This window comes from Clarias gariepinus, chromosome 26 (genome assembly GCF_024256425.1).
Source record: "Clarias gariepinus isolate MV-2021 ecotype Netherlands chromosome 26, CGAR_prim_01v2, whole genome shotgun sequence".
Classification (NCBI taxonomy): domain Eukaryota; kingdom Metazoa; phylum Chordata; class Actinopteri; order Siluriformes; family Clariidae; genus Clarias; species Clarias gariepinus.
In genome coordinates this window covers 19,566,262-19,589,390 of record NC_071125.1, presented here as the reverse complement: position 1 = coordinate 19,589,390, position 23,129 = coordinate 19,566,262, and the positions used below count along the sequence as shown (strand labels likewise).

At 38.0% G+C, this 23,129-nt stretch overlaps 1 protein-coding gene across 1 annotated transcript in view; it reads left to right on the top strand.

Moving 5' to 3' along the window:
* LOC128514207 (contactin-associated protein-like 2) overlaps window positions 1–23,129 on the top strand; it is a 159,581-nt gene that overhangs the window by 82,773 nt on the left and 53,679 nt on the right. The window contains exons 9-13 of the mRNA XM_053487948.1: window positions 1,941–2,090; window positions 7,277–7,439; window positions 12,183–12,289; window positions 13,836–13,955; window positions 16,325–16,525. Coding sequence (XP_053343923.1) covers window positions 1,941–2,090; window positions 7,277–7,439; window positions 12,183–12,289; window positions 13,836–13,955; window positions 16,325–16,525 — 741 coding nt within the window. The remainder of the gene's footprint in view (window positions 1–1,940; window positions 2,091–7,276; window positions 7,440–12,182; window positions 12,290–13,835; window positions 13,956–16,324; window positions 16,526–23,129) is intronic.

Here is a 23,129-nt window from a genome sequence, read left to right as displayed (position 1 = left end):
AATAAACAAATGCGATTTTTCACCCAGAGGCATCAAATGAGCTTTGAATCCTTTCATCACTGTAGCGATTAAGATTCAAAAAGCATCTTGTAATTTGCTGCTCATCAACCCATTGACCTGCCTGATGGAGTTACACGCATGAGCTGAGCGTTTTTCTCTCGTAAAGCTCCACATCGCTGCACTTAATAAAGCATTATACTTGAACAATACAGAATTAATCTCTAATTATATCTTTATATTTTTTTATAGAGTGTGGAATATGGAAACATCTTTGTTGAAAGATAAATTATGCATGTACGTAATACAGATTAGATTTGTAGTTTGGTATGAATTGCTCTCCCTCATGGACTGTACAACCTTACAGTATATAGCATGTACAGTAACCTGCATACCTCTCTTAGAAGAACCTGTTTGTTGGATTTTAATATACGTAAAGCCTAATAAGGACATTAAGCTGTACAGACTTGGAATTAAAGTTGGGCAACCAGTTCTTTGTCTTAAATTGGTGGGAATGAAACAGCAGTGAACAATAATATTTGAGGCGTGAAACAGAATAACTCAAGATATAATGAGATCACATGGCAATAAGAGAGATAAAGGAAGAAATTCCAAATGGTGGTGTAATTCAGCCTAAAAGTTGTTTTTACCCTCCTGAAGATAATTATTTTCTAATAAAAGGAACTTTTTGCTTCGTTTTTCACCAGCGAAATTTGTTGACACTCACTACCACTATTGTTTTTTTTTTTTCTTTCCTTTCATTATTATTATTAACTAACCCTGACATCATTATTTATGGTTGCATTTATTGTTGTGGAATATCTGTAAAGCATAAAAGCTTTTTTTTTTTTTCTTTTTTTTTTTACAAGATTGCAGGTAAATAAGACAACACAATGCAGCTTGTCGAGTCACAGATAATCCAGAAAACACAAACTCTAATGTCTTGTAGACTTTCCCAGGGAGGAAGTCCAGTCCTGACACTGGAGACTTTTCCTTCCATACATCTTCCATAAATGAAAAATAATTAGCTTATTACGGAAAACGTTAAAATTTGATTAATTATACTTTTTTGTAGTTAAACACAACATTTTTACAATTTGAGAATTTGAAGTTTTCGTTGTTTTTTTGGCTGCTCCCATTAGGGGGTTGCCACATTAGGCAAAAGCTTGGCACATGTTTCATGCCAGATGACCCTCCCATTTTATCCAGACTTTGGGCTAGGGTTTGCTCATTGGTTGGGAACTGAATCCTGGCTTTGTGCATGGCAGCTGAGAAACCCATCACTGAACCACTAATGCCCAAGTTGATAATCTGAAGTGTATACCATACAATTCCCTATAAATAAATAGTTAAAAGCCTTGTTTAGACTGACAGCCCAAATCTGGCTTTTATTATATCTAGATTGGAATCAGATAGCGTTCATGTTGTCTTAACATAAAAAAAAATATATATATATATTGAATCAGTTTTTGCATGTCCAATTTAAACCACATCTAGAGGTGGTTTGATATTTCAAAATGGAGGCCTTGTGATTTATCTCAAATCAGAAACTGTCCTCTTGAGAGTAATGTAAAGGACGGTTTGAGGCGATAGAGCACCCAGTCTGAGAAGTCCATATGATCAGGTGGTATGGACATGGATCAAATTCAAATTGAAAGAGTTCAAATTCAAGAAGGAAGATGATCTCACAGCAACTAATGCTGATAATGCTGATTTTGCCTGCCTGTTTAAACAGAGCCAAATCTGATCTGATCCCTTTTAGATAACATCATGGACAAGTGGTGCTAAAGTTCACATTTCTTGCCTCTAGTCTAAACAAAGCCTAAAAGTGCTTTGCTATAAAGCAACACAAACTTGCGCCATAAACATCTTATCTGTAGCTATGAAAATCTTGCAGTAATGTTTTTAGCACCCTAATCATCTCACTGTTCTTATCATTACAGGTTCAGGTTTGAATGATGGAGAATGGCATGACGTTCACTTAATGGCTAAAGAAAACTTTGCCATGCTAACTATCGACAGAGACGAAGCCTCCGCCGTGAAGACGAACACGCCCATTCAGATCACAACTGGAGGAACGTACCACTTTGGCGGTGGGTGATTAAATAAGTGAGACTTGATCTTGCTAACAAGCTGCAAAGTGGAAGTGTGGTGTTAATTTGCACTGCTTTAACACATTAAAGAAGTAAATGAACTGTAAGGAGCTTGAGAAAAGAGCGACAGCTTTCTAGGACATTTGGAGCTGAGATACACTAAGCATGTTTTCTAAATTTGGTTTGCCAAATAAGAATTTATCCCATTATGTATAAAAGTATCAAAAATACAAAGGACATTCAAGTCAAACCAGGACTCGTAAAGGAAGGCGTGAAACTAATTTACAGGAGAACTCAAGCACAGTACAGTGATGAGACTCTCTGCAGTAAAACATCTGAATTTTAAAAATGCCCATACATTCATTAATGATAATCCAGTATAGTCTTCCCCATTAACATTCAGCCAGTGAAATGCCCTACTGATGAATAAACAAAAAATGTATACAAAAAATGTATAGATAACTTTGTAGATTGTCTTGCCAACTTGTACCTTAGCGGAATTTTGGAAAGACTGGGAGCCATTTTCACATGTTTGTTGCCAATAAAGGAGCTCCTGGGAGGCCAGCGTTCATTTAATGAAAAAAATATATATTTAAAAAGCTACACTTCAAGTCATAATGGATTTAGTGCCATTTCTATAGTGAACGACCTTTAACCTAATTCCTCACTCACTCACCAACTCATTGTCTATACTGCTTAATCCTGTATACAGGGTGTCTACTGATACCTGCAACCTATCCCAGTAGACTTACAGTAGGACACGAGACAGGGTACATCCTGGACAGGGTGCCAATCCATTACAGGGCACACATACATACATACACAAACTCACACACTCATTCACACACTGGCGATTTGAGAACACCAATTAGCCTAATCTGCATGTCCTTGGACTGTGGCAGGAAACCGGAGGAAACCCACCAAGCACGGAGAGAACAAGGCGGGACTCAAACCTGGCACGGGAATCGAACCCAGACCCAGGAGGTGTAAGCCAACAGTGCTAAAAACGTTCAATGTGAGATGCCCTCATAGCCAGAAGTGAATTAGAGTGGGAAGGGAAATTAATTGTTATTTATTTTGTATAATTGGAGACTTTATTAAAACCCATTAAATTTAGTGATATTGATTTGCCACTGCTGGGGTATATGTGTACATGTCAGCTCTAGTTTAGGTCTTTCTGAGAGTTTTGGCGGTGAAAGACATTGTGGCGTCTTGGTTAGCACTGTTGCTGCGGCCTCCAGGGTCGAGGGTTCGATTGCAAGTCTATGTGCGGGTCTGTGTGCATGGAGTTTGCCTGTTCTCCCCATGCTTAGTATGTTTCCTCCCGTAGTCCAAAGACTAGCTAATTGGCATTTCCAAATTCCCCGTAGTGTGTGTGCTTGTGCGCTCTGCGATGAATTGGCACCCTGTCCAGGCCTCCCGCGGTATAGAGAATAAATGAGAGAGAGTGATTATTAATCAGTCTGATTATATTTCATTCAAAAGCTTAGTGTCCACATGCAGCCACCTTTTCCCCCTCATTTATCTAAAAACAAGCCTCCAGTCCCGACAATGCATTTACACATGACCTCCTATAAAACGCCTCACTACTGCTCTGCACATTGCTGATGCACAGTCATGATTATCAATCAATAATTCCCTTTCCATTGCTGTTATTTCAATTCAGGGCTGATATATTTGCGCTCGCTAATTTATTTACAACTGATTTCTCCATTCCTGAAAATGGAAAAAAAAAGCTCCATTTGTCCTGTAAGGAAATTTAGACATAATCAAATAACATACATTCACAGCTTTCAGATGAATGTAGCAGGGTCGTCCGTTCTGCACGCTTTCTGCTCCATTTAATCTTTGTAAGAAATCATTGTTACATCGGAGGACTGTAGTTATACAATAGAAATGTATTAATGAAATAAATTAGAGAATGACCAGAAGATTGACTTAGCAGAGCAGTCTAAAGTGTGTGTAACAAAGCAGTAAGCAATCTGTTGGAGCAAATCATGCTTTTGTACACTATAAAGTAAAATAACCATGATTGAGTTATTAGCATGATGATTTAATAACAAGATTGTGCACATGGGCATGCATAAATATGAACCCGAAGCCCATTTCTCATGCACAATATTGACTCATCAATGGGGAGCAGAACCACTGAGCTAAAAATCTAAATCTGTTTCGAAGAGAGAATTATAACCAAAAACACAAATATATATATGTATATGTTTTTAGTTGAACAAATCAAAATCATGAATGATCAAAACATTGTATGTATGTTTATATGGATGTATGTTAAAAAAGTCATTATAATGTACATAACTTTTTTTTTTTGTTGTCATGATCCAGATAAGATAAAATAACATAAAGATTTTTTCGTTTTAAAGAAGAACTCTATAGGATGTGCTGACCAGTCAAAATGTTTGGACCCCAGTTCAGATCCATTTTTCTACATTCTAAAGCAATACTGAAGATTCCAAAACTATACATGGTGCGCATTAGGTAATTAGGTAAAAACAACTACAACTATACTGTAACAACACGTTCAGTCAGTTAGAAGGTCAGTTGTTCTGGAACAGTTCTTCCAAGGACAGTATTATGTCAAGTTCATTTGGAAAAACCCATCAAGCACCATGATGGAACTGGATCTCATGAAGACCTTCCCAGGAAAGCAAGACCAAAACATATCTCTGCTGCAGACGAGAAGTTCATTTAGAGTTACCAGCCCTTAAAAAAAAAAAAAAATCACCAAATAACAAACAGCACCACAGATGAAGGCTTTACAGAGCATAAGTAGCAGACACATCTCAATATCAACTGTTCAAGGTAGATTATTGCATATTTTGGACGTCTTCAGCATTGGCTTACAATGTAAAATGTGGCACTTACCATACTTTCATATGCAGTGTAAGATTTATAATATTTCATCTGGGAGATGGAGACATGTGGGGGTTAAAGACAAGTATTTATTAGTAAAGAAACTGATTTAGAAGCTTTTTAGGAGAAAATTGTCTCAGAACTACATGAAGGTTATTAATATGAATGGATAGAGCCTAGAAAAAGTCTTCTTGACTTAATTTATTTTCTGATCAATGCATCAGCAAATTTTATCAGTATAGTCTCTTAAATAATGCACACATAAAGCACATGGCTTGCTCCAAGTTCGTTCCAGTGCAGACTTTATACAGGCCAAGGTGCAGAGATGTGGGGCCTGTTGGTGCAAAGTCACTGCATCAGATGTAATTAAATACATTCATCAAATCGATGGCTCTGTCCAATCAGGGCTGCAATGTACATTCAAAATCACTTAATTTTCCCTTTCGCAGCTCAAGAAAAGCGCTCATCTCTAGCTCATGTGCAGCTTGTCCTCCTCTCTCATTAACCCCATTGTATCCATTCCAGCACCATTTCCATTTTAACCATCCGTGCTGGTACTTTCTTGACTCTTCTCTCCGGTCTGACAGTTTGTTTTTCTGGCTAATTTCATCATGCCTTGGTTGGTTGGGTAAAGAATAAAAATAGCATATCATAATACTTTGCAGTTGTCTTGTCCATGTCCCTGTGGTTTGGACGCTATCCTTATCAGTATGCTCATGATTACTTCACAGTGTGAGAATAGAAACAGGTGTTTGTTGGAGATAAAGGCTGCATCAGTGGCTTTTATACCCCTGATTATAATTCTCATCACTTCACTTAGTTTTAAATACACAAACACTTGTTCCTTTTTTTTTTTTTATTAATTTTTTTTAGGATCATGTTTTATGTGATATGTGGCTTTGTGTGGCGCTGGTTTCGCAAGGTCACTTAGAGCATGATGGAAAGCTGATCAGCACATTTTTATGCTAAATACGTCTATAAACCAAGGGCAGGGCAGGATGTGAAAACTCATTCTGTATTATTGCGTAGAGATTATACTCTGTGTTGCATTGTTGAGAATGGTGCAACCAAGGACAAGCATCAATAGACCTCATTTATCAAACTGGAATTTATTTGTAAATCATTTAATAAAGCCGGTGCAAAAAATATAAAAATCCAGCTTGAGGGGAAAAAAAAAGCGGTTAATATTCTTTGAGAGTTTGTGTACATTCATGCATGAGGATATTTACTGAGGCGAACCTTTTAAAATTCTTCAAGCACAGTACGGTGATGAGACTCTTAAAACATTTGATGTGTTTAAGGCGTCTATCCTGACCTCGCTCCAAACCATTTCCACATGTTTGGGCCATTTAGGGAGTTCTTGGGAGGCCGGCGTTTCAGGCGTGAAGCATCCAGTCATCAGAGCTCTGGCGCACCAAGAAAACTTGAAAACTAACCTGTTGGTATCCAGGCACTAGTGAAACGCTGCGATTAGTGCATTAGTGTAGCAGTAGATTAGTATATAAAGAAATAAAGGTAGCTTTTGGTCTCATAACTTACTCTCTTCTTATCTATACTGCTTTATCCTGTATTTAGGGTCCCAGTAGCCTGGAGCCTATCCCAGGAGATTTAGGGCATGAGGCGGGGTACACCCTGGACAAGGTGTCAATCTATCGCAGGGCACACACACATACACACATTCATACACTACGGGCAATTCGGGAACGCCAATTAGCCTAACCCGCATATCTTTGGACTGTGAGAGGAAACCGGAGTACGCGGAGGAAACCCACCAAGCATGGGGAGAACATGAAAACTTTATGCACACAAAGGTGGGAATCGAACCCAGACCCTGGAGGTGTGAGGCAACATTGATAAACACTACACTACACAACTGTGGTCTATTATTCTGCACAGTCACAAGTCCAGGTTTAACTTGAAAGTCCTTTAAACCATTGTACCAGAAGACCTTGCTCTAAAATCCAGGCTTCGACCCTTTATGTTCTCTCTAGTGGTGTTTCATTTTAATATGAAATGTGTGATTAATTAAAGAAAACCGTCTACCCTTTGTGTAATTTTTTTTAAATTGCTACAATATAGTTTTATTTACAAAAACACTTGCAAAGAGAAAAAGAGTGATTGGCATCATCGATGATGCCACCGGTGTTATGCCAAGAGTTAAATTATGCAGAATTCGTTTTTAATCAATCTTCCCATCTCAATTAGATCAGAAGCCATACAAATCCACATGCTGTTCAGAAAATCTTGAATTTCATGTAAATGTGACTTTTTTTCCTTCTCTCTCTCTCTCTCTCTCTCTCTCTCTCTCTCATGCACAGGTTATTTCCTGCAGACTCAGGCGTCTCCGTCACAGCGCTTTTTTCAGGGCTGCATGCAGCTCATCCAAGTGGACGATCAGCTTGCTGACCTGGCAGCTATGGAGCAGGGGATGCTGGGAGCCTTTGAGAATGTCAGCTTGGACACATGTGCCATAATAGACAGGTCTGAGCACTGACTCAACTTCTAACCTCGACACTACACTTGAACACTTACTGTACGGGGCAATGATTTTGCGAGGATATAGTCATTATCATGTATACAAACAGGTAATAAATTAAGGGTAAGGGAACATTGTTTTAGTAAAGCTTTATACCGGGGAGAACTGTGTGCATCTTGGCATATTTTCTACACGTACAATGTGTGGAAGTGTCCTTGGCTACGTTCACATTACAAGCCACATTGGTCAATTCTGTTTCCTTTGGTCAGATCAGATTTGCATGACTTGACGATGCACAGTCATAATAACAAGTGACGTTTATCCGACTCTAATGTGGACGCGTCTGTCCTCGGAAAGGCACACATGAGCATGCGCGCAAAACGATATCACCTACGTTGATGATTTGATGATGGCTACACAGCGAGCTGTCTGTCACATCACTTCAAAATCCCCCATTTGATACATAATTGGTTTGACATCTGATGCCTTTGAAGCCCAGAGCGTATGATTTACATCATTTTCATCCATATCAAACCAATTAGCCAGCCCTCGTACCCTGTGGATGAATGAGACCAAGTCGGTCAGGATGGAAATGTAATCCGTCAGAAGAATTTTGTATCGATTTGCAGCGAGGCTGCGCTCCAAGGGATGGACTGGACCCCAGAGCACGCCGGCCAAACGGCTTCCATATTATAGCTTAATTTGTCAGGTGCCTATACAGTTGCAGGGTAGAAAAGAGATGCAATTAGGAAAGAGAGCAAAATCCAATATACGAGCAAGAGTAAAGGAATAATGGCTTGGTAATTATATTGACGCAATACCTCGGAAGACGACCGCGGAGCTAGCTATAAACATTTGCTAATGAATTATAGACAAAACACAATCATAACAAGGTTGATTATTGTTGTACAGGATGTGTGGCAAGAGATATAGATTTTGGTGCAAGTTTTAAGCGGAAGAGTAAACATCTGATATCCAGGTTAGTGAAGCACCAGTGCTCTGTTGTTACACTAATATTGATTTATTACCCGGGCATCTTGTGACTCTGATGCTTAACATGGGTTCCTGGGCCGTGAGGCTTTTACGCTCACACGCCTGCAAGGTAACACACCATTTAACACACCAATTAACAACTGTCATTAACGAGATAAATCGACAATCAGCCTGAAACAAGAAAAACACATGATGCTTCATTAAGAAGACTCATGATGTGATGGTTTGTTTTGTTGTTTAATGTGTGCTGATAAATAAAGGAACATGGAAAATCTGCTGTTTGCTCATCAGGGATCAATATGTATACAGTATATTGCATGTAAAACATCTTGGTTATAATGCCTATTGCCAAAAGTGCAATACAAATTAAACAGATTTTTTACATAAAAATAAGCTACTTAATGTGGTGTACTGCGGTGTAGCGGTGTGCACTGTGACCTTGCACCTCCAGGGTCAAGGGTTCGAATCCAGACTGTCTGCGTGCATGCCGTTTCTCGGTCTCCACATGCTTGGCGGGTTTCCTCTGGGGACTTCGGTTTCCTCCCACAGTCCAAGCGCATGTAAATGTGGTGTTTCCAACAGTCTGTGTATGAGTGTGTGTGTGCTTGTGCCATGTGATAGACTGGCACCCCATCCAGGGTGTATCCTGTATAGTGCCTCGAGTGTACAATATAAAAAGAGAAGAAGTGAGTAAACTACTCGAAGCTGATGATTAGTGGAGTGTGGCGAAATAAAATGCAAAAAAAGTGTGAAAACATAAATAATTAACTCCTACTGTAGATCAATTACTAATAGTTGTTACAATGTGTTACAGTAAAACATATAAATAATAAAATTAAAATAAAAAAAGCATTTAAAAATTATATATAAAATTAAATGAATCATATTAAAAACCACATAAATTAATTTATAATTAATTAATTTGTCCTATTTATTATATTTAATACAATGTTATTATTATTATTGTTACATTTTATTACATTTAATTTTATCTTATTTTATTTTGTCCAACCGGACAGTAGCTGCTCATTTGGATCATCCCTTACAGACAGTCTTAATACTCAATACTCCTGATTTCTATCTGAAGTATCCCTGGATCTAAGTGCATCAGTGAGCTTCCACACCTCGCACTGTGTACTGTAATAACAGAGGTGATGAGAGGATGACAAGCGTTCGCTTTTCATTTACCTGCCACTCGATCGGCTGTGCTGTGAAATCATTACCGGGGCTCAGACGCTCATTACAACATCATCGATTTAGTGTTTCTCTTCATCAGTTAAGACGTCAATGTTGTTTCGGCACGTCGGCTAAAGTGCACACCTGGAGGTACTTTTTTTTTTTTTATACATAATGCTGATCTTGTACGTTCCAGGATGGTGCATAGGATGCATATAAGTGTCAGACAGGGGTCATGCATTCTGTAGGTCATTTGTACCGAGCTTCCTGTCCGTCCTGGTTAATGTGCTGCCAGGATGTGAAACAATACATTACCTCTCTTTGTCTGTAAAGAGGTTGTCCATAATGTTGGGTTTATACAGTATTGGATACTTTCTGTTACTGAACTATAGCAAATAAAGCAGTTAGGACTACAATTCTGTAGCATATACACTCACTGAAATTCATTTCTTCCTATAAGCTGTGTACGGGAGATAAAAGCACATCAATGTAAGGTTTCTTTCTTAGCATCACATTAATTTGACCTTTTTTTTAAGCAAAATTAATTACTAAGCATTTTTTGGAACAACATTGGGGCTGATTTTTAGTTTGTTTGAATCTGGGTGTCATGGTGGCTTAGTGGTTAGGACTGTTTCCTTGAACCTCCAGAGTCCAGGTTTGATTCCGACCTCAGGGTCTGTGTTCATGGAGTTTGCATGTTTTCCTCATGCTTGGTGGGTTTCCTCCGGGTATTCCAGTTTCATTTAGGCATTTGGTAGATGTTCTTATCTTGAGCGACTTACATTTGTGTTTCATTACACATGTGAGCAGTTGAGGGTTAAGAGCCCCACTCAAGGGCCCAACAGGAACAACTTGACATGCAGATTAGGCTGATTGGCGTTCCCGAAATTTTCCACAGTGTCTGAATGAGCGTGTGTGCACATCCAGGGTGTACCCTGCTTCGGGCCCTAAGTCTCCTGGAAGAGGCTTCAGGCCCCCTTGACCCTCTGCACAGGTCAAATTGGTATAAACATTGAGTAAGTAAGTGAGTGAGATTGTTTAATTCGACCTCAACATGTAGATTCATGTGGTCTACTGTATCAGTGACAACAATTATGTCAGACTGAAGTCCCCCTGCATTTGATCTCTAATTCGAGCTTTTTTTCCATTCTGCATTCTAATAATACTAACATAAAGAAGATTTGAAAACTGGACAGACTTTTCAATTTAAAGCATATTTTAAAAATGAGTAATTAATTTAAAAAAGAAAAAGAAAAAAAAGTTTAAAGGAAAGGAATCCGTTTAAGGTTTCAACTTTGGTGCATAATTAGGACATCAATGAATATAAAGCTAAAGGATATGAGGATGTGAATAGCTTGAACATACTTTTTAAATGCTTTCTTTGACTCTCTGTACTTTAATTAAACAGCATTGATTTCTATAATTCAGGAAAAAATATATATGTATTTTTATTTTTCAGCTAAATAATTAATAAAGATGAAAAGTGACTATAACATGAATGCAAATTAAAATATGGTATGGTATGTGGTAGGTGCTTAACTTTTAAAGATGCTCCGTGATTTTTGGAATTTCTTTGTGAGTAGGTGTGATTTAAAGACCTTATAGTCTGCCTTATTTCTAGGGCATTGGTGGCTCAGTGGTAAGTTTCTTGCCTACCATGCGGAAAGCCCCGGTTTGATTTCCACCAATTGTCCAAACCACTGGATATGATCCCAAGCCCGGATAAAATGGGAAGGTTGCGTCAGGAAGGGCTTCTGGTGTAAAACCTGTGCCGAAGTTGTGGTGAAGATCAGTTGGTCCGCTGTGGCGACCCCTCGGGAGACTAACAAGAGTCTAGTCTGTCTTATGTCTAGTTTGCTTTAGAGCAAGAGTGTGCAATAAGATTGTATTGGAAATAAATTTATTGTCTGATTTATTTCAAATTTACCTTATAAGAAGGATGATCTTGCAAAAAAAAAAAGGTTAAATTACTTTTGTAAGGAACAAAGCGTAATAAGATGTGATGGAATATATATATATATATATATATATATATATATATATATATATATTTTTTTTTTTTTTAATCAATGATGGGTTGTTGCGATGCGGACTAACTGTTACTTATTTTCCAATACAACATTCTCTTTTTTTTTCTTCTTTGTATAACAGACACTTACCAAAGTTAAGTTGTAAATGTTGTACTTCCATCTGGTTTTAGTTGCACATCCATACAGCGAGGTCGTTTCTCTTATTAACTTCTTTAAGCAGCAAAAAACTTTACCTCTGACTGAATCTGTTCATTAGCTGTAGGTCCGGCTAATTTCTTGTCCTTGGTCTCTTCTGTATTAAAATAGAAAGTCACTGCAAATTTTCTATATAAAGAAAAATACTTTATAAAGAAAGATTGCATGCTTTTTAACCAGAAATAAGTCTTAATAAGTGTAGACCTGGCATGAATACTTCTTTCAGTTTTTATCACAATGGACCTACAGTACAGTACATGAATGAATAAAAAAGATGAATAAATCTGCTGTATTTGAAATGAGACTGGTTTCCCCCACTCTTCCTCTAATCTAGTGACTCTTCTCGCTTTTCAGATGCTTGCCCAATCACTGTGAGCATGGAGGAAGGTGCACGCAGGCCTGGGACAGTTTCAGCTGCTCCTGTGACGGGACTGGATACACCGGAGCCACCTGTCACACGTGTATGTAGTGTACAGTACGCACTTCTAGAATTTAGCCCCCAAAATCGACTTAATAAAATTCCTTTGGTCTAAACTGACTTAAAAAAAAATTGTATTGTTTGCTTGTAGGTGACATGGACATGCAGAGAGTAAAGAAGGATGCTTCAGATATATTTCCTCTTTTAGCTTTACCGATGTTTAAGATGTCACGACCTTTATAGAACAAACTGGCACAAATGTTAGAGCTCGTTTTTATTGATTTGGCATCTACATGAAAGAGCACGTCTGTTCTTTAACACCCACACTAAAGTGCGATCACTTCCCATTTAAGTTATTTTTCAATTCTATTTTATTTATTTTTTACATGGACTTTTATAGACTTTCTGTTAGAAATTGTTCTTAGTAGGGAATCTAAACATATCACATATGTACACCCGTCACCTGTCCCAAAGTAATGACTGTTTTTTTTTTTTTTTTTACTTTTTTTTATTATTATCATATATTATAGGATTGTAATGTAATATTTTAAACAGGTAATATAGGCAAAGAAATTGATACAGATACACATGATGGTTATTTTCGGTTGTTTCTCTGACTAAAAAATAATAAAAAATATACTAATTTAGATAGTTCTACATGTTCGTGATGTCAATTCTGTTCATGTTACGTTATAAGTAATGCGTTATGGTTCCATTAAAGATGTCAGTAGTCACATCATCTTTAGCAATTTCCCTCTGGGATTAATAAAGTTCTTTGAATCTTGAATCATTATGCTATCATGTGACCATCAGAATATATACTGGATCTTAGCCATAAATGCCACCTGACAGTATTCCAACACTTTTCTATTGGAACCTGCTTCAATCTTTTCCTTTATTAGGGATACAGTAGCTCTTCTATTGGACTGACCTACACAGGCCAGCTTTCACTCCATGTGCATCAGTGAGCCTTGGCCACCCATGCCCCTGTCGCCAGTTCACCGGTTTTCCTTTATTGGATCACTTTTGGTAGGTCTTGACTACTGCAGCCTGGAAACATCCCACAAGACCTACAGTTTTGCAGTTGCTCTGACCCAGTTCTCAAGTCATCACAATCTGGCCCTTCTCACAGTAGCTGCAGTTTTAATATTTCATTACGATGGCACCTGGAAATGGGTGGAATATATATTAGGAAGCAGAAAAAATGGGCAATTGTAAGGATCTGAGTGACTCTGACAAAGGCCAAATTGTGATGGCTAGAGGACTGGGTCAGAGCAAGTCCAGAACTGGTTGGTATTGTGGGATGTTCCTATTCTACAGTGGTCAGGACATACCAAAAGTGATCCAAGAAGGGAAAACCAGTGCATCTGCGTCAGGGTCATGGGTGGCCAAGGCTCACTGATGCACATGGGTGACTGTGTAGTCTGATCCAAAAGTGCTACTGTAGTGTAGATCAAATTAATGAAAAGGTTAGTGGTGGTTGTCATGGAAAAGGGTCAGAACACATGTGTCAGTGCATAACTGTTATATAAAAAGAGGAGTTTACCTGCATGTTAATTTCTTTTAACCATCTTTTTTTATGTATATAGCTATCTATGAGCAGTCGTGTGAGGCTTATAAGCACCTTGGGAAGTCTTCAGATGTCTACTGGATCGATCCCGATGGCAGTGGACCTTTAGGGCCGTTCAGAGTCATTTGTAAAATGACAGGTAATTTATTCACACAGTCTAAAAGTCGCTAGGAAGCTATTATAGATGTGGTATGAAATGTAGGCGCCGGATCAGCTCGGTGATTAAGATGTTGGACTGCTGATTGGAAGGTCAAGGCCCTAAACCCAAATCTGCTCCCATGTTTGGTGGGATAAAAATAAAGTGCTTTGGAAAAGATTGTTAGTCAAAAGTAATTAATGTAAATGTATCTATTAAACCAGTGTGTTAAACCACATTGTGCATGTTACCATTTGAGATAGACTACTTGGTATCAGCCATATTAATTATTTATTTCACTGTCAAATTATTTATTTAGCCATTTTGTACAGTATACATTTAAGAACGGAATATTGTGATAACATGATTGTTTATCATTGCTAACATGAGTAATGAGGGAAACTTGTTTTGCAGACATGCTACAAAATTATATTTTTCAAATTTAAGTCTAAAATGTTTTAAAAAACAAAAACAAAAAAAAAAAAAAACATGATGCCGTTTTTGTATACTGATTTAAAATAATTGAATCAGTGCCATGCTGGTAAATAATGTTTTGCAAGAACACAACCAATACTTGATGCGCCCTCTTTTAACAGCCTGTGGACTTCAAGGCATCAAATGAGAAAATGAGTGGAGTCAGAGACGTACAAAATGAATTTGCACATTGCTAATTAAATCCTAAGCTAGAAATTCCTAAAAATGAATAAATGATGTCACACCAGACATGTTCGTTCCTAGGCTTTTTTAAAATGCCGTTCCGTAACACTCCAAACATTGGACTTTTCATTAGTTGCCGAGGAAACGTGTCCCTATAGCACAGCAGTGATTTTAAAACTGTCTGTTAAGCAGCCTTGTACTCAAAAAAAAAAAAAAGGAACATGAAATAAATCGCTTAGTCAGTATGAGGGAATGTTATCGGTACAAGGCAGACATGATGTCTTTGAACAGTCTGATGAATTCGTGCACTAAGACACTGATTAAATCAGGCTCAGTGGCAACTTTATACAGCTACAGTTTAGTGAACTTATTCCAGTTAAAGTGGTGTGAAGTGTGCAGGATAGAAATTGGGTCAGAACCTGAGAATTCAATAAAAGGTTGCAATAATTTATAGATGAAAAAAAAGGAAAATCATTTTAAAATGTACATTTTCCCTACTTCCTGTTACTTCCACACTTGAGCGTGGTCTAGAAATTGAGTTAACATGAGTGTTGAGTTTCACACGTTTATAGGGGATTTCCTCCAGGTTATCCAGTTTCCTCTCTTCCCATAAAAGCATGCTATTACTGTAGGTCGACTTGTGACACACAACAATGCTGCTACTGTAGGTATGAATGACTGGGAGTCTGGTGCTTACAATGGACTGGTGTTTCATTCACTTGGAGTGTGCATTAATGCTCCAGATTAAAAACCTGTCATGGAATTCTTTTTATTTTCATTTCCACTCACAAACACACCATTCTAGTTTTCATGTAAATTAACTCCATCTAGCCATGCCAAGCCAACAGATTATTGCTAGAGCCAAAGTATAACTAGACAAAGCTCTGCAACAAACCAGGGGAGTGTATTCTCTAATATAAACTCACAATGATGGAAATTCTATCTGGTTTATTTATGACCCAGTCAAAATTGAAAAAAAGGACAAAAAGCAGAGGGGATGCTTTTTTTCTCTCTTTCTTAGCAAGTCCCCTACATACGAACATTTGAGTTACAAACTTTCGATGTTTCCGCATGTTTAATCAAGGAAGTTACATCACATGTCCGACATACATTGAAATACATGGAAAGTGGTTGTGGTTTGGTGTATAGTACAGTAGTGCAGTAAAAGACCAGGATGTCCAAGTGTAAAAGAAGCGCCAAGCAGTAATGATGGAGACAACAGCGAAAATTATTTTGAGAATGGAGCATGGTGAAAAGATTGCACACATTGCTCATTGTTTTATTATAAATCATTCAACCATTAGCAAGATCCTAAAGAACAATGACAAGATCATGGAACATGTGAAGTCTAGGTATTATAAGATTTAAATGTTTTCTTTATTTTTTATATTTATATTAATATTTTTTTATTTTTGTGTTTTCTTTTTTATGTATTATACATGTGAAAGGTTATATAAACCTTTTACAGTTCCATACTCTACTGTAATATACTTGTGTATTGCCAGTTGTAATAGTATCCTAGTACCTAGACAATATTCGCTTGAACAAATTGGACATATGGACTAGCTCTCAGAATGGAACTTGTTCGTATGTAGGGGACTTACTTACTTGCAAACTGGAGAGCCATATAAACGTTCAAATATTAAAAACAAAATGAAGTGTGCATAATAAATCTTCTGACACTGTTTTAATGGTTGGTTCGTGTTTATTTCCAGAGGACAAGGTTTGGACGACGGTGCTGAACAACCTGCCGGCTCAGACAGCTGTAACGGGTTCGAGCAGAGAGAGACGAACCATCCTGCAGCTGAACTACAGCGCGACAATAGAGCAGATCAGTGCCATTACCGACGCCGCAGATCACTGTGAGCAGCACATCACCTATACGTGCCGCTCATCACGCCTACTCAACACTCCAGGTATGGAAATTACTGGTTATTACAATTATTCATCCATTGTTTTGAAGTATAACTCAAAAGAATAAACATGTATCCATGAATGTTTCAGTTTAAACTTCACCCTTAAAAATCTTTATTTTTAGTGCAGATTCATAATGACTTGCAAATGTATTCACCCAACTTTTCTACAATGTTTAGTGTTACAACCTGGAACTTGAATTACTATCCTTAAAATAAGCACAGTCCTTTATATTGTCCAATTCATTAAAATGTCCTATTACAATAGCAAGCTTAAATAATAAACAATTATCTGTTTCTGATGAGTAAAAACAAAAGAGTTCTGGTAACATGCTTTTTTAAATTGACTTTCAAGTTTTATTGTTTCATTTAATGCGCCCAAATGAAAATAATAAATCAAAATGACATTTTGATAGTCTTATTATTTCTCAGGTTCTCAATCTGGTGAGGAAGCTAAATTGTATTAATCTCAGTCAACTGCTTCTTTGGCCCTGATTTGAAAAATGGTTTAAAAGTTCTGCTTTATTTCATCTTTACAATTTGGCGAAGAAAATTTGCCACTAGGATTAACATTGACTTTGACAACAATAACATTGACCCTATTTACTTAATTCCAAATTATTTTTTTGATAGACAATGGGAACTTTTTACTTTACACAATAATTAGCTCATATAAATTATTATTAAGCCATATTTTGAGTATTTATTCCAATGAGCTAATAAAACATGGACTTTTATTCTTAATTGAATTTGTGTAGACATTATTGCACAATTTATTTAGTTTTCAAACAGGTATTCAGGGTTTGCATGAAGTGCTCTGTTCACCAGTCAGTCTAGATTGCTGTCCTCAGTAATGATCAAGAGAATGGGTAGAAAGCACAGTATAATACAGTATAAGAACAGGACAAACCCTCTGTGATTTTTTGAAGAACAGTTTTGAAGCTCATCTGTAGAAGGTCTGGTGTCATCATCTTGGCGGAAGTTCACTTCTCCTAAACCCTGGTTTATTTATAAATGGTCAAATAGACAGATAATATTTTAAGGTGTCTAATAGCAGTTTGATACTTGCAATGGAGTCACTTAGCCATGCCCCTATTCATGCACAATTGTATGGCTTAGTATAATTTTAATTGGAGTTACATGAACATTCAGCTCTTGTGCCATTGGCATGAATGGGAAATCTAGCTGTGGAGAACAAAACCGTTTTTTTTTTTTTTGTTTTTTTTTTAACATGGTTATTTCTGTTGGAAATGTGGACATGTCAACATGAAATTTCTTTCAGAATCAATAAAGTTTCTATCTATCTATCTATCTATCTATCTATCTATCTATCTATCTATCTATCTATCTATCTATCTATCTATCTATCCATCCATCCATCCATCCATCCATCCATCTGATTTCTAGCTAGCTAATACAGTATCTATCTGTCTATCTATTCATCCATCTATCCATCCATCCATCCATCTGGTTCTCTATGGGGATTGACTAACCAATTTTAAAGCTAGCATCATTTGAGGAATTCCTTTTTTTTGGCACTTTTGTGGGCCTCATTTTTCAAAACCGGAGATTTGTGCAAATACAGATAGCACAGATTCCTCTATAGGGTTGAGATAGATTAAAGAGCTCAACAATCCAGAAGAGCCTCTAAAGAGAGATGCTGCTCTGCCAAATCTCTCAATTGAGCTTCTAACAAGGATGCCCTGTGGTTAGCTTCAACTACAGACATAGCAAGGGCATCCCACTGGACAGAGACTCTGGCGGGGGTGGGGTGGGGGGGCAGACCCAGGACCTGCTGGAGGAATTTAATTTCACAATGTGCAGGGATCCCTGAGGAGGATCTGGGATAGAGAGCGCTGTCTTTCTTAGAAAGGATATGAACAACTCAATGAATGAGTCATTCTGTTTCTTCTCATGTTAACTTTACAGAACAGCAGTGTAGGTGGGAGATAAGAGAGAAACGAGAATGAATTGTGTTGGTGTCGTCATAGCAATCAGTGCACGATGGAACAGTAGGAGTCCGAGAGAAATGACAGCTGTATTAAAATGCAGATCATCCTTTATGGGTTCAGAAATAATTACCAGCACTCGAAATGGCCCACAGCCTCAAAGGCTGATAAGCGCACAGTTATTATTTTATTCTGTATGATTTGAATTATCTATTCTTCGACCACCAACAGAAAAATGTTCTCAACTGGTAATGCACAAAAGTCACTGTTAGCTTTGTGAGGCATAATTACTGGTAAAAACGGTAGGTCATCTACAAACTCTTTGAATGAATATCCAATCAGCCATTCATTATCCAATCCACTACACTGATCATCCATAACATTACAACACAAAACATGTTGCCCAGTATTGTGTAGGTCAGCTCTGGCCCTTAAGGTCATGGCTGAACAAGAGATCTGGTGGTGTGCTGTGGTGTCTGACACCAGGACAGTTGGCAGTGGGTGGTGTGGGTTGCAGGGTGGGGCCTCCATGGATCGGACATGTTTGTCTGGTGCATTCATGAGTGCTCAATTGGACTGGGAATTTGGAGGCCTGGTTGGTGTCCTTGGGTTCTTTGCCTGCTGGGCCCCATGTGTGGCAGGCTGTGGTGCACCAGGTGTTTTGGTGTCTTCCTATTATGGCGAGTATTTACTTTTTTCAACAGCTGGTGCTGCATTTCCTTATCTGTGAGGTTAGAATGGATTGGTTGGCCTTTCGTGTGGGAATGGGTCAGCCTCAGGTGCCCACAGATTATTGGGATTATGTGCAAAATCATTTTGCTGTTAGTTTGTCAGTTTGTTTAATTCGTCTATGTTTAAAGCATGCTGCTTGCTTAAATTCTAGTACACAAAAGAAACATTTATGAGCGTTTTGCAAGTCTGCATTCCAGACCAATTTTGCAATATTTGCAATTATCCAGCAGGAAGTATCTAATTAATTTATCCAGATATTACTCTCTTTTTATCCAACATTAATCTTATTATCCTAGCGAGACATTGATCCATATTTCATATTGTTCTGGAGAATATTAACTCTGTACTGTTTGTTTTAGGGTGAGCTGATCTCTAACTGTGTGTCCCTGAGACTCTGAAGGAGAGTCTGTTCTTTAAATATGATTTTCTCCTGTGCTGCTTTGTGAGTGCTTCTTTAGTTAAATCAGAGGAATTCCCATAAGTACAGACAATTCATCCTTGACCTCTTAACATGAATTATGTCCTTGTATTATGTTTTTTTTTTGTGCCCAAAATATGTACTGTAGAGCTTATGCGCAAGTATGTGTCCCAGTTTATTGGTAATGCTAAGAACGTAGTCAAATTAGAGCTTGCTCTATGAGATTTTAAATACAATCCCGACTGTTTCACATGTAATAAAACAATTGTATTATCTACGTATAGTGGAAAAGAAAGGCAGACCTGATCTAGCTTTTCCCACCAGAGCAGAGTCAAGCCAAAGACAAATGTTTCAGACTGGATAAGTGTGTTAAATGTGTTGGATCCTGTTGTAGTGTTAAGTGGTTAAGGTTTAAGTGTCAGGGTTAGGGTTAGACTTATAAGTCTAGTTCCACAAACTGAACTTTGGATTCTTCAGCAAACTCACTCACTCATCGTCTACACCGCTTTATCCTGTATGCAGGGTAGCAGGGGGCCCCAGGAGACTTAAGGTACGAGGCAGGGTACTCCCTGAGCAGGGTGCCAATCCATCACAGGGCACACACACAGACTATGGGAAACTTGGAAACACTAAATTAACCTAATTTGCATATCTTTGAACTGTGGGAGGAGACCAGAGTTCCCGGAGCAAACCCACCAAGCACAGGAAGAACATGCAAACTCCATGCACACAGACCTGAGACGGGAACCAAACCCAGACCTTGGAGGTGCAAGGTGACAGCGCTGACTACTAAGCCACCATGCCGCCTGACTTGCAATGCCTTTTTCTAAAGTGTAAAAGGTGAACAGGGCTTTAGGCCTCACGTACTAACAAATAAAATGATTTCTTCAAAGGTTATGCAAATAGAAATGGTTTAGTTTTGGCTATCATATATAAATGCTGAAGTCACAGGTTTCCTTGTGTAGTATTGTCAGTCTGCAGAGATTGACTAAGTGTCATGATTTAATTGATTATGCATTTTAATAAATGTTTTTGTTTGTTGATGATGTGGGTTATTTTTTGATTCAGAAATAATTCACACTTTTAAAATCATGAGCTAAACTTTAAATTGTGTAAAAACTTACCAAAATATACTTTTCATCTACTACGAATACGCAAGATTGTCGATTGTTCTTCATTTGAGTTTATGGCAGTTGCTGGAATACCGGCACCTTCTGCCCTGGATTAGGACGCAGATGAATTGCTGGAAAAAAGGATTATTGGGTTTTAGGAAACATGACATTTAGACAACCAACAACAGCAGTTCAAAACGTAGTGACAGGCCACAGCACAGTAAAATCCCCAGTGTTGATTGAACACTTTCAGAGTTTATTTGAGTCCAAACGGACTACCTATAAATACCCCTGGCTGCTAATTCAACATGCTATTTGTTAATTCAACACTGAGGAATTAGGTGTATTGGAAAGAGCTTTGTAGCCTGAGATAGAGAACACATCATTTGTCCATCTGTCCTTAACATCAAGGAAAAAAACATAACCTAATTAACATATGGAATGTGTTCTGTACGTTTTAATTCAAGTGTAAATAATGTTACGTGGGCTTAGTGGTGACTTGTGCCACGTGGTCGAGGGTTCGATTCCTGAGTCTGTGTGATTGGACTTTGCATGTTCTTCCTGTGCTTGCTGGGTTTCTTCAGGGTACTCTGGTTTTCTCCCATGTGCAGATTGTGCTAATCGGTGTTCCCAAATTGCTTGTAGTGTGTGAATGAGTGTTTAAGTGTGTGGTAAGTGCATTTGTGCCCTGCAATGGATTGGTTAGTTTTTTTAGGGTGAAACTTTATCACTGCTTCATGTGCAGTGAAGGTAAAATCAAGCATAAGAAATGTACAGTATGTGGTATGAGTTGCCCTTTTAATGCCAAGTGTAAGGTGTTAGAGTTTAAATATAAGGTATAAGGTATAGTAGTTTAAATATAAAACCAGATAGTATGTCCACAGTACTGTATATCAGTTCATTTCCTTATGATATACAGAAACAAGCTCTGCTATATTTTTGATTTAGCTCAAATATAACATAAAGCAGACCTTGTGACAGTGCTGTTTTTCTCTTCTTCTTTTCTTATCCAGCCAACCAACTAACCAACCAACCAGCCTCCACTCTGTCTCACCTGATTTCTTTCTTCCTTTCATGCACATATATTTGCCTGGTGATGATTTGCAAGGTCAAGAGCTTCGATCTTCCACCATAACATTTGATAAAACGTGAACCTTTAGGGTAGTACTGTACTGTATATGTTGACCAACTATCATTCTTTCCTGATATTGCTTGGCTGATTTGGTCATGTACACCTGTAGGTTTCTTCTTTACAACATCCGAAGGATTTGGCGATTTCTCTTCATGGAGGCCAATCAGACATTTGTTCTTTTCCTTGCCATCTCAAGGTTGCAATAAGTCCTGGCAGGTCGTCCCATGAGCCCCATCAGACTTCACCACATTGCTGTGTTTCCTCCACTGGCTTCCTAAATGCCTCAATGTACTTATTAAACCTCTGCTCTGGACCATGCCTCCTTATTCCAGCCTCACATACTGTACTGTATGGCTCGACTTGACCCACTATCCCTTTCAAGATACAAAGATGACACACGTCAAGATTTTTCATTGTACTGACACACAGGTGGTGGAAATAACTTCTCCTTGCTGTCCCAACAGCTGAGTCACTTACTGAGTCACTTTGTACTTTGTGCACATTTGCATAAAAGTCAGACTGAGGTTTGCTCCTTCCAATTCTGGCTAATTACAGCTCTCTCTCTCTCTTTTTTTCTCTTCATCATGTGCCTTTACTTTCTTCCATTTTAAATGCATTCATCAGTACACGTCTTCATACTTCTTGCAGTATGAGTGCTACATTAGAGGGGAAAAAAGTCTTAAGCATAAGTTGCCTCCCACAAGCATCTAATGAGTGTCTGCAAGGACAGGCTATGCCACAACTATCACACATTTCTTGCATCGCTGTTTGTTAAGTGTATATGAATTGTTATATGAATATGAATTGATTCAACACTTTAGGACACCAAATTTTTTTCTTAACCAATAGACTATTTTTCAGAATATCCCTTACGTGTGTTACTGTATGAAATAAACTAATTATTAAAAGGCTTTGATTGGATAATTGCTGTTGTGATTAAACGGGTTCAGCTTGCAAAAAAAATTTTTTTTACCCGATACAGTAAGGATCTTCTCAATTAGTAAACAATCATGTCAGAAGAGGAGATGGGTTGAGTGCGAGGCGTTAATAAAAACTGGAAGGATAGTGCTGAACTTTATGGAAGACAAAAAAATCACCAATGACCATGATGAAAGATCACTCAAACGCCTGGTGAAGTTGCATCGTTACGTAATCTACAGTAGAAAACAGAGATATGTTTGATGGTGAAAGTAAGAGCATTTCCACACACATAATGCGCACAATGCACAATAGCAACATTGTGAGGCAGTGAAATGAAGTCAGT